This window comes from Mustelus asterias, chromosome 13 (assembly GCF_964213995.1).
Source record: "Mustelus asterias chromosome 13, sMusAst1.hap1.1, whole genome shotgun sequence".
Taxonomy (NCBI): domain Eukaryota; kingdom Metazoa; phylum Chordata; class Chondrichthyes; order Carcharhiniformes; family Triakidae; genus Mustelus; species Mustelus asterias.
In genome coordinates this window covers 17,009,523-17,022,268 of record NC_135813.1, presented here as the reverse complement: position 1 = coordinate 17,022,268, position 12,746 = coordinate 17,009,523, and the positions used below count along the sequence as shown (strand labels likewise).

Below are 12,746 nucleotides of genomic sequence, written 5' to 3'. Positions count from 1 at the left end.
GACTGTGGGAGGAAACCGGAGCACCCAGAGGAAACCCACGCAGACACGAGGAGAATGTGCAAACTCCACACAGACAGTGACCCAAGCCGGGAATCGAACCCAGGACCCTGGAGCTGTGAAGCAGCAGTGCTAACCACTGTGCTACCGTGCCGCCCTCCCAGTAACTTTCCCATTAGGACATCACTATTCCAATATCACAGGATGAATAGATATTGGCAATAATTAAATAGTTTATAATTAGCATCACGTTCCACCCTTGCTAATTAAATCCATACATTTAATATAAATTAATATTACAGTTTAGAAATTATGAAGTATTGCTTGTACACTAAAAACTTCCACCTCTAACACATCAAATATTATTGTTTCAATTAAGATAAATGGAGGATGCAGCTTTCATATTTTTTGCACACCTTCCTCTCAAATGTTTTCTGGAGCATTCAAAGACCAACCTTCAAACTGCTGAATCAATTAATTGGTTGCAACACAAGATTTTTTTTTAAATGAATTACTCCACCTGCACACGTGTTTACATTTGAATCAAAAATATGACTAAATTAAGCATTCCAAACACTTACCATGAAGATAAAAGCAACATACTGCGGATGCTGGAATCTGAAACAAGAACAGAAAATGCTGGAAAATCTCAGCAGATCTGACAACCTCTGTGGAGAGAGAATGGAGCCAACGTTTCGAGTCTGATCTTGGATCGTCTTTCAGGATTTCCAAAAATCTACGTGTAGTCATTTCAAGGCATCATAGAATCCCTACAGTGCAGAAGGAGGCCATTCAGCCCATCAAGCCTGCACCGACCACAATCCCACCCAGGCCCTATTCCCACATATTTACCTCGCTAACCCCCGACACTAGGGTCAATTTACCATGACAAATCAACCTAACCAGCACAAATTTGGACTGTGGGAGGAAACCGGAGCACCCGGGAGGAAACCCACGCAGACACGGGGAGAACGTGCAAATTCTACACAGACAGTGATCAGAGGCCAGAACTGAACCCAGGTCCCTGGCACTGAGGCAGCAGTGCTAACCACTGTGCCACCATGCCACCCATTTGGTAGTATAGAACTGGAGTATTGCTGAAAGAGAGAGACATTGTCAAAGTTTATCATCTTGCACTCATCAGAATATTGTACAAGAATACCAAAGGTATTTTGCAGGGGGTCGGCTTAGCTCAGTTGGCTGGACAACTGGCTCATGATGCAGAGCAACGTCAACACAGTGGGTTTGATTCCCACACCAACGGAGGTTAGTCATGAAGGCCCCATCTTCTCAACCTTGCCCCTTGCCTGAGGTGGGTTAGGTTAAATCACCACCAGTCAGCTCTCCCCCTCAATAGAGAGAGGGAGCAGCCTATGATCATCTGGGACTATGGCGATTTTTTTTAAAATTTGGCATCCTTGTGAATTGTCCTGATGAGTGCAAGATGAAAAGTTGACCAAATAAAAAATGCCCCCTTTCGCAGCAATACCCAAAATCTGTTCGTAGGAAATTCTTGCGGGGAAAAGAAGATACTTAACAAAAATAGGATGATTTCACTTTCATGAAGTCATTGCTACAAATTAACATCCCTCAGAACCAGATAATGTCAGGAGAATTTACCTGATCAATGTCATTCTGGGATTTGAACCACATTATCGATATACCTCTTTACAAAGAACAAAGAAAATTACAGCACAGGAACAGGCCTTCGGCCCTCCAAGCCTGGACTGACCATGCTGCCCGACTGAACTAAAACCCTCTACCTTTCCAGGGACCATATCCCTCCATTCCCATCCTATTCGTGTATTTGTCTAGACGCCCCTGAAAAGTCACTATCGTATCTGCATCCACTACCGCCCCCGGCAGCGGTTTCCAGGCACTCACCACCCTCCGTGTAAAACACTTGCCGTGTACGTCTCCTTTAAACCTTGGACCTTAAACCTACATGCACATACAAAAATAGACAACTGGCAGGAGCGCAAAAATCCAGCAGCAATAACTTTCAGATCATTGCACTTACAACAGACAAGATAACATTGCACTAGCCTTTAAGAGACCCGAGGTCACGTACCAACCAATTCAAGAACAGCTTCTTCCCTGCCGTCAGACATTTGAATGGACCTACTTATATTAAGTTGTTCTTTCTCTACACCCTAGCTCTGACTGCAACACTACATTCTGCACTCTCTCCTTTCCTTCTCTTATGATCGGTATGCTTTGCCTGTATAGCAAGAAACAGTACTTTTCACTGTATCCCAATACATGCGACAATAATACATCAAGTAATTCACTGGAATATTTTCAGCTGCATTTGAAAAAGTTGAACCCTCCCATGTAAATAGACGTCAATTAAATATTTAGCGTTTGAAGTATGGATGAAATTAAATACCAATAAATCCTTACGGGCTACATAAAAACAAAGGAGGCTGCACCCCCTTAACCAAGTGCATCATTGCATGTGTATCAGATGGTCCGAGGTTGTGTCAGGCAGCAAGAGGTTGATCTGTTGAAGAGGTTAAAAAATACTGTTTAAAACCATCTACAATGAGTACGCAGTACTTCATAACTAAAAGGGGAGCTCTTCACTGGACCTGCTCTGTCATTCTGCTTCATCTCCTACAAGCATAAAGATGGGACAATACTCCCCCTTCAAAGGATAATGATCACACCTATTCCTTTCAGGCTGCTTTCAATGTTTTAGCCACATGTTCCTGTGCAATCCTTCGACAGTGTTGCCACTTAGTGTAAGCATCACCATGGAGATGTTATGATGCCAATCTGACACCAGAGATAAGCACCTTAACGGACTGGAATAAAAGTGAGCTTTCCTGCATCTGAAAGCGTATATATTGTTTGCAGCATCTGCACCCTCAGTATTGAAGCAAACTGCAAGGGTGTGTATAAACAGTGGCTGGAATTCTTTGACTTTGCCCGTGGCTGGTATTCTCTAGTTCCGTTGGTATGAATGGAGATTTGGCTGAGCGCCAAATGCCCCGTTTTCATTGGCAGTGATAACAGGGTATGCGACGCATACACACACCCGACCGTAACCCCCCCCCCCCCCCCCCGCCACCCCCACAGTTTACTTCAGTATTGAATGTGCAGATGCTCTTACCCACAACTCCCTCTTGGGCCAGCGCATTGTAGATCCACCTGAGTGGAGATAAAGCCATGGCAGGGAGATGTAGATAGCCAATCTTACTGAACGGCCTACTCTTGCTCTCTGCCTGGCTGAAACCTTTTCAGCAGCTCCTGGTCTCGACATTCACTGCTAGGCTGGCAGGCGCCCAAGTCTTGAGGGAGGGATAAATGTGGTACCCCACTCCACTTCTTCCCAATCTACCTCCCCTCCCCCCTCGGCCTCATGTCTTCACAGCGACACTGCGAAAGCTGTATCCATTCTAACAATCCAGGGCGGCACAGTGGTTAGCACTGCTGCCTCACAGCGTTAAGGACCCAGGTTTGAATGCCGACTTGGGTCGCTGTCTGTGCGGAGTCTCTACGCTCTCCTCTCTGCATGGCTTTCCTCTAGGTGCTCTGGTTTCCCCTCTCAGTCTGAAAGATGTGCTGGTTAGGTGCATTGGCTATGCTAAATTCTCCTCAAGTGTACCCGAACAGGCGCTGGAGGATTTTCACAATAACTTAATTGCAGTGTTAATGTAAGCCTACTTGTGACACTAATAAATAAACGTTAAACTGAACAATCTCACGTGCAAGGGGAATATCTTGTGCCTTACACTGCTTTGTGGTAAAGGTTTCACATTTGTAGACTTACAATGAGCAAAGCGACCAAGTAAATTCCCAACTACTTTTTCAGAAAGAATATATTGAAGATAATTAACAACTCTGACAACATGGGCAAATTTCAATAAAAATATCATTGTAAATACTGACTATACCAAAATATAAAATGTGGATAAATTTAAAGTACCTACTTATGTTCTATAAACATGTTCTTTGAGAGCAACCACTACTAAAAGCATTAAGGCAAAGTCCTGAATGGAAATATTTATATATAAAATAGTAAAGTGTTCCATATTGTCAGGTGCAGAAGAAATGAAGGCATTCAGGGAATGTTCAGAATACTGCAAACAATAGATTAATTACATTGAACTTTGCTCATCAAGCATAATTTTCAACCCTTGGCTCATAATAAATTTCTAAACAGTGCCATGTAAAATTAAACAGTATTACTGTTTTGTTTTCCTTCTTCCCCCACACACCCCCCCCCCCCCCCCCCCCGTCCCTGTATTGGTACATCAATTTGCAAGCAAACGGATTTAAGCTGAAAAAATAATTTTCAACATGCTGGTTTCATTTGACTTTTCTTTTTTTAAAAAATAAAAATAAAAAGGCAATTAACCGCACTGTACACACGAGAATGCCAGGTCTGCACGACTTTGGTTGATGCCAAGGTTTTGCATTCTCAGAAGTATCCTCAGGGACAGCAGCACAAAGCAGTTCATGCCCAACAATTTCGGCATTTTTCCTTCATCCGTTTTCCTTCCACAGAACCAAATGAATACTATGGTCCGGCATGCTCGTGGCAAAAACCAGGCCGGTGTCGTTCGTGCCATTGAGTCCGTTCAGCCACGCCGTCTCCCCGGCCAGGAAACTTGAGCCTCTCTTGGATTTCCTGTACGCAGGCAGAGGCCAGCGACCGACTAGCTTCTCTGTCCTTAGGTCCATTATGTACAGATAATGGCTGTCAAACAGCAGAGCAAAGACTTCCCCCAGGCTCAGCAAGGAAAGGTTCGTAGAATCAGGAGTTCTAATGACTCTGTCAAGCAAAACACAGATAGGTGAAGCCATAACTAAATGCAACGAATGTTAATACAATAAAAAATGCAGAACAGGTCAGTTAGTACCCGAGTGTCCCCAAAGGATCTAAAAGGAAATGAACAACTTTACAAATTTAAGGGGACGCGATTGCCTAGTGGTATTATCATTAGACTATTAATCCAGAAACTTAGCTAATGTTGCGGGTTCGAATCCTGCCATGGCAGGTGGTGGAATTTGAATTCAATAAAAAATATCTGGAATTAAGAATCTACTGCTGACCACGAAACCATTGTCGATTGTCGGAAAAACCCACCTGGGTTCACTAATGTTCTTTCGGGAAGGAAATCTGCCATCCTAACCTGGTCTGGCCTACACGTGACTCTAGAGCCAGAGCAATGTGGTTGACTCTCAACTACCCTCGGGCAACTAGGGATGGGCAATAAATGCTGGCCAGCCAGCGACACCCAAGTCCCACAAATGATTTTTTTTAAAAACTTGTCTCTGACAAGTTACTGCAGTCAACACCAATGTACATTTACATAGCACCTTTATGTAGAGAAACATCCCAAGGCATTTCCCAGGAGAATTTGAAACCAAGTCACATAAGCAGGTATTAGGACAGGTGACCTACAAACTTGGTCAAAGAAGTCGGTTTTATGGAGTCTTAAGAGGAGGAAAGATAAACACAAGTGAAGAGGTTTAGTGAGATAATTCCAAAGTTTAGGGTCTAGACAGCTGAAGGCACAACCACCAATGAAGGGTAATAAAGCTGGAGATGTTCAAGACACCAAGATTTGAGGAGTGCAGAGATCCAAGGGCTGTTGGAGCTTACAAAGATAGGAAAGGGCAAAATCTTGGAAACAAGGATGAAAAGAAAATTGGTGAGTTGCCACACCAGGAGTTAATATCAGTCAGTGAATGCTGGGGCAATGGGTAACTGGACTTGGTGCAAGATGGAATACGAACGACAATTTTTTGATGATCAAGCTAAGACAGGGTGCTTCTGAGGCTGGCAGGAGAGCACTGGAATTAGATCAGTCTAGAGGCAACAGAGGCATGAACAAGGGTTTCAGTAGGGGAGTTGAAGCTGGGTAGAGATGGGCAATAATGAGATGATGGGAGAGGCAGCACCATTCTGCTCAAATACATTAGCTTCAGACAGAAGTCTGGAAGAGAGGTAGAGCTGATGGCTGGGGAACAGCGCCTGTGACTGGAACCAAAGGTAATGAAGAAACACAAGTCAACGCTGGTTTTTCATTTCTAGCACCTGACTTCAACTCCACTCCAAAATGAAAAGCACAGAACTTCCCTTATCTCAACAGTGGCAGCACGGTGGCTAGCACTGCTGTCTCACAACGCCAGGGACCCAGGTTCAATTCCAGCCTTGGGTGGCTGCCTATGTGGAGTTTGCACATTCTACCCGTGTCTGCGTGGGTTTCCTCCAGGTGCTCCGGTTTCCTCCCACACTCCAAAGACGTGCAGCTGAGGTGGACTGGCCATGCTAAATTGCCCCTTGGGGGACTAACAGGGTAAATATATGAGGTTACAGGGATAGGGCCTGGGTGGGATTGTTGTCAGAGCAGGCTTGATGGGCCAAATGACCTCCTTCTGCACTGTTGGGATTCTATGATCCTATGAACATAGAAAACAAGTTGGAAAAGTCGTACAAAAGCCACAGGGTAACTCAGGCGACCTGAGGCTTTTATTCAGTTCAAGGTTCTTTTCCGATAATGTGAGAGAAGGAGGGTCTTAATGTTCCATCTAACCATATTCGAGCTAACTGAAGAACGCTTGTTGTGGTTATAGGGTAGAAGAAATGGAACGTTATTGCCCCTCCCTTAATTTTATTATGTGCATACGTGTGTGCGTGCATGGTGGAAAGAAAGAGAGTTTAAAGTTTATTTATTAGTGTCACAAGTAGGCTTACATTAACACTGCAATGAAGTTACTGTGAAAATCCCCGAGTTGCTACACTCTGGCGCCTATTTGGGTACACTGAGGGAGAATTTAGCATGGCCAATGCACCTAACCAGCATGTCTTTCGGAGTGTGGGAGGAAACCGGAGCACCCGGAAGAAACCCATGTGGACACAGGGAGCGCAGACTCCGCACAGCCAGTGACCCGAGCCGGGAATCGAACCCGGGTCCCTGGCGCTGTAAGGCAGCAGTGCTAACCACTGTACCACCATGCACAGAGAGAGAGAAAAAAAACTTGAGACCACGCTCACCAAAAAAAAAATCAAAGGGGATTAAGAACTTTGTGGTGAGAATGTGGAATTTCTATCTCAGCAAGTAGTTGACACAAATAGCATAGATGCATTGAAAGGGAAGCTTGATTAGCACATTAGAAGGGAATGGAGAGTTATGCTGATAAAGTGAGATGAGAAAGGATGGGAGAGACCCAAGTGGAACATTGAACTCCAGCATGGACTGGTTGGGTCATATGACCAGTTTCTAAGCTGCATTTTCTACGCCGTCTCAAAATCAGGTTGTTCTTTTTTCCTGTAAATGCAAGTCAGTCATAAATTGTGACACACAATTACAGGAAAACCAGCAACCCTGGGGTCAACTTCTGTGCAGTCTCTCTCTCTCTTTGTTGCATTTACTAAACTACTACTTCTCAACATTACCAAAAAGGATTTCCACCATTTTAAGTAAAACAAAAGCTTGTGCGAAATATAAGACTTGCAGACTGGAAGAAAAATTGAAATTTCAGTACCTACTTCATCACAATTTTCTCTCATGAGTTATCCCTTTCTAGAAGTCTGCCACATGCAGTAATAAAGTGCATTTTTGAAACTGTTATTGTAAACTACTCAGAATTTTTACCATTACTGTTCATCACCCAAATGGACGATGCACAAATTTTCCACTTGCAGCTCATTTTCCTTTTAATGGCAAACCAATGTTATTCCACATTTCTAAATTGACCCCATTGACCCTGCTGTAGTTTACCCTCCATTTTACTTTACATTACTATTTATCTTCAGTAAATCCTTTTTCGAAACAACTTTAGCATTTGTAACTTGCCCAAGCAAATGCGCTTTTACGTGTAAACAACAGTGGCAAGGTCAGGTTTGTTGCCCAGGATGAGTTGTCTTTGCAATTATTTTGCCATTCCTCTACTGAAAACTTGAATTAACCATGCGGAGTAAGCCTGAAGTAGTGGTGGCATGTTCCCTTCCCCAAAGGACATTGCTTTTTTGTGACAAAATTACAGTTTTCAAGGGCACTTGTTTCTAGTACCAGGCCACAATTCAGCAGATTTATTTAATCCAATTCCACAACCTGCCATGGCGATTTTTAAACTCAACTTCTGGGGTTGCTGTTTGAGCAGCATTACCACTTAACTCCCACGCCAGGGCAGTAGGACTTGCAATAAAAAAATATCCCTGATAATTTCGACATATCAAAACAACCGGGTACAATACCTGATAATATCATAACTTGCAAAGTCCCACTGGTACAATCCTAGATCGGACGCGCAAACAATGTGCTTGCCATCGAACTGCAGCCTTGGTTGGAGACATATGCTTCGGTTATTTGACACAGCAAGAGTTTTCAAACACTTGCAGTTGACCTCTCTCCCAATTGGCCAAACCTAGAAATGTGAATGAAATATATTCGAACTATTAGCAGAAGGAAAATCTATACCAGTATTTGCTCACGTAAGAATGCTTGATAGTAGAAGATGAGACTTACGTAGAAACATAGAAAATAGGAGTAGGCCATTTGCCCCTCCGAACCTGTTCCGCCATTCATTATGATTATGGCTGATCATCCAACTCAGTAACCCATTCTCTCTCTCTCTCTCCTCCTCCTCCCCCCCCCCCCCCCCCGCTGCCATATCCTTTGATCCCTTTAGCCCCAAGAGCTAAATCTACCTCCTTCTTGAAAACATACAATGTTTTGGCCTCAGCTGCTTTCCGTGGTAGAGAACGCCACAGGCTCACCGCTCTTTGGGTGAAGACGTTTCTAGACCTATGGTGAAGGACCAGAGCTAGAGTGGGAAGTGCCGTATGATGGGTTAGGACACAAACATTTCACTAGAAGCATTAAACTTTACAAAGTCATTATTTTGTGCTGTTAAAAAATATATTTATTTTGTTCTACTCCGTGGAATCTTGATTTCATGAGTTTCAAATGGCAGCAAAGCACGCAATGGCTTTTTTTGCCCTCACTATGTCATCTTATCTTTAGCTGCTGTTATACGCTGGTCAACAGGTTTCTTTGGTGATGAGGGACGCCCCCCACACCCAGGCATATGATGTTATAAAGGTCCCCCACAAATTACTGTGGCTGAAAATCAGCAAAACTCACTTACATACTGTAGATGCAATCTGGGAAGGCATGGTGGCAGAGTGGAGTTTGCACATTCTCCCTGTATCCATGTGGGTTTCCTCCCACAGTCCGAAAGACTTCCTGGTTCGGTGCATTGGCCATGCTAAATTCTCCCTCAGTGTACCCGAACAGGTGCCGGAGTGTGGTGACTAGGGGATTCTCACACTAACTTCACTGCAGTGTTAATGTGAGCCTACTTGTGACACTAATAAACAAACTTTAAACTAAAATATTGGAACAAAGCTTAGATTAGGTTGCGGTCAATCTATTCCACCACTAAAGCTGCTCTTTCAACCCATGATGTGGAGATGCCGGCGTTGGACTGGGGTAAGCACAGTAAGAAGTCTCACAACACCAGGTTAAAGTCCAACAGGTTTATTTGGTAGCAAATACCATAAGCTTTCGGAGCACAGCTCCTTCGTCAGATGGAGTGGATATCCACTCCATCTGACGAAGGAGCTGTGCTCCAAAAGCTTATGGTATTTGCTACCAAATAAACCTGTTGGACTTTAACCTGGTGTTGTGAGACTTCTTACTTTCAACTCATGACATGAAAGTGAACATCACTACTCCTTTCGTATACACTCCCAGATTAAACCAGATGCAAATTCAATGATGTAAATCACTTTTAAGGAAATGTTGCAAATAAGCAACATTTGTGCAACAAGCAAACAATGCATGTTTGCGAAGCAACCTTTAAAGTTGTGCTAATGAAGCAGACCATCATAACTTATTAAGCGCATCAGTAACAAAGGACAGCAGAATCAGGAGTTCTTAGAACTCTGTCAAGAAAACCACATATTTGCAGTTAAATTTAGCAGTAAAATATTAATACAGGGAAAACCACACAATGGCTGTTCACACTTTCTAAAGATCAGAAAAGAAATGGGCAAATTTATAATTCAACAATCTTCGCGAATAACTAGTCAGCAATGATTTGTATCTTGAATGGAGTTAACTATCAAGAACAATATTAGATGAAATTTGACACCAAGTCATTTAGAGAGACATTAGGACAGGTGACCGAAAGCTTGACTTTAAGTGGAACTCTAAAAGAGGTGGAGAGGGGCAGGGGATGTGGTAGCAGCACACAGAGGCCAGGGCACGAGGAACTGGGGGGGACGTGACGGTAGCACAAGGAGGTGAGGGGGACGCAGCGGCAGCACACAGAGGCCGGGGGCACGAGGAGGTGGGGGGACGTGGCAGCAGGGGATGAGGCCGAGCCATGACTGCCATTGCAGCATAGCAATTCAGGGGTGCACAATATGAGAGAAGCGCAGCAATCTCCAAGGACTGCTACACAAATTGAAGCAACAATGAAAAGCTACCAGAGAGTTTTTCCTTTAAAAATGAATTTACCTTGATCTCATATTTATCAGCACTTAATAGAATATAATCCCCTGGATTGTGCATCACGGATTCGACCTGGCTGACCTGTAAAACCACCTGCATTGGGAAAGAAAACAGGTTGCAGTACAGAGTGAGACACACAGAATATATTATCAAAACCATAACTTGTTTTAAGAATGTGAACAGCTTGGACATGAAGTCCCATCATGTGGCAAAATTATCCTCTATTTTGTAATTTTAAACAAAGCATTGCAGACTCGTTCAACAAATGCTATCAAGCCACACACCACATAGAATCATGGAATCCCTACAGTGCAGGAGGCTGTTCGGCCCATCGAGTCTGCACCGACCACAATCTCACCCAGGTCCCATCCCCATAACCCCATGCATTTACCCTAACTAGTCCCCCCCTGACACTAAGAGGCAATTTTAGCATGGCCAATCTACCTAACCTGCACATCTCTGGACTGTGGTAGGAAACCGGAGCACCCGGGAGGAAACCCATGCAGACACGGGGAGAACGTGCAAACTCCACACAGACGGTGACCCAAGCCGGGAATCGAACCCAGGTCACTGGCGCTGTGAGGCTGCAGTGCTAACCACTGTGCCACATATTAATGAAATTCACCTACATGGCAAACAAAGAATTAGAATAGTTTCCTGAAATCCACTGATGCAATTCCACCATGTACAAGTTGCAGGAGGTGCACTTAAAACTAAAGTTAATTGTATTCAATTAATATTGAATAAGTTTCATATTACACAAGACTTACTATACACAGATTGTAAAACTCTAGCCATTCCTGTTAAAAAATCATTGCATGGTAAGTCCTCACTTAAAGTTGGGGTTACGTTACTGAAGGTCGCAACTTTAAGTGAAACAACTTTAAGTGAAACAACTTCAAGTGAATCATAGGTTCCCTTAGGAATCAATGTTAAAGCCAGAGTTAGGATCCTTTGGCCATTTCTCACCCAGAAAAATCAATGCACAAGTTGAAGTTCTGCACAGTACATGTGCAGAACCTTGCATTCCTGGCCAAAATAACCTTGAAATTAAAATACATCAATAAATATGAAAGAAATACAATATACAACTAAATGATTTTAAATTTACAGTATTCACCTGAGTGCACAGTGCCCCGAACAGGCGCAGGTGTGTGGCAACTAGAGGATTTTCACAGTAACTTCATCGCAATAAGCCTACTTGTCTCACTATTAAATAAACTTTAAAAACCTTAGATGAACCAGGCTCCTGCTAGTGGCAGCAGCTGCTCAGTGCGGGTAGCAGCTGAGGTCCTGACTACCTGCACCGACCAGCTTCTGCCACTAGATAGAGCCCAGGATCTCAATGGGGGTGACAGCAGGACGGGGAGCCGGGGAGGGGTGGGGGGGGGGGGGTGGTGCTGCTGGTCGGGACCGGGGGAGCGAGGGGAAGGGTGGAAGCAGTGGGGAAAGTCAGGTGAGCAGTCAGGAAATCTGTGACAAGTGAAGTTAAAGTAAAACTGGCAACGTTAAACAGATCATATTGACAACAATGTGATGCAACGCTAAGCGAGTCAACACCAAGTGAGGACTTGCTGCATTTGATATTGGTACAAATTCAACTTGGGCAGATGAACATGACTCGGCCAAGTTGCGCTCTAAGTTTGACACCACACTTCTCTTTTATCAAAGACAATAATTAATACTTTCACCCTGGTAGAAATCTAATCCTACACACTTGACATCAAGTTTTGCTAAGGTTCTTCCAATTACACAACTGCTTAGGAACACGCAATAGCAAGACTGTTGCAGCTGAAGACTCCCGTTTGCTGATCTGAAGTCTCATATTTAGCAACATTCAGAATATGGTGGGAGTACAGAAGTCTTCAGTTAATTTCCATCGCGATGGCACAAAGCGTACGGTTTTCATTTCAAAGATTCATTTTGATCCAGATGCTACAAACCACACAGATGATAATGACTAGATACATAAAGGGAAAAGGAAGAGAACGCGGAAACGTGTTGGAGTAAATATTTTAAGGAGTTTTAAGAGTTTTCAAACCAACCCCCACTCCTTACACCCTGCCCTTCTGAAACTGTCCAGTTTATTCCTCCTCTGTTTTCTGTCCATTAGAACAATCCTCAATCTATGGCAATATATTTTGGGCAGTTGCAAATCAATGTCTTGTTTGCAAGTGGACAAACTCAGTTGAAGAGATTGTAAAAATGAAGTATGGGAGGAGTATTTCTACATAAAAAGGGAGCTTAAGAATCATAGAATCCCTACAATGCAGA

General features: G+C 43.6%; 1 protein-coding gene across 1 annotated transcript in view; it reads right to left on the bottom strand.

Annotated features, from left to right (window-relative positions):
* Positions 1-4,338: 4,338 nt before the first annotated feature.
* fbxw2 (F-box and WD repeat domain containing 2) overlaps positions 4,339-12,746 on the bottom strand; it is a 34,243-nt gene continuing 25,835 nt past the window's right edge. Inside the window, exons 5-7 of the mRNA XM_078226414.1 lie at positions 10,479-10,565; positions 8,210-8,379; positions 4,339-4,777 (exon numbers count right to left, since the gene is read on the bottom strand). Coding sequence (XP_078082540.1) covers positions 4,489-4,777; positions 8,210-8,379; positions 10,479-10,565 — 546 coding nt within the window. The 3' untranslated portion in view covers positions 4,339-4,488. The remainder of the gene's footprint in view (positions 4,778-8,209; positions 8,380-10,478; positions 10,566-12,746) is intronic.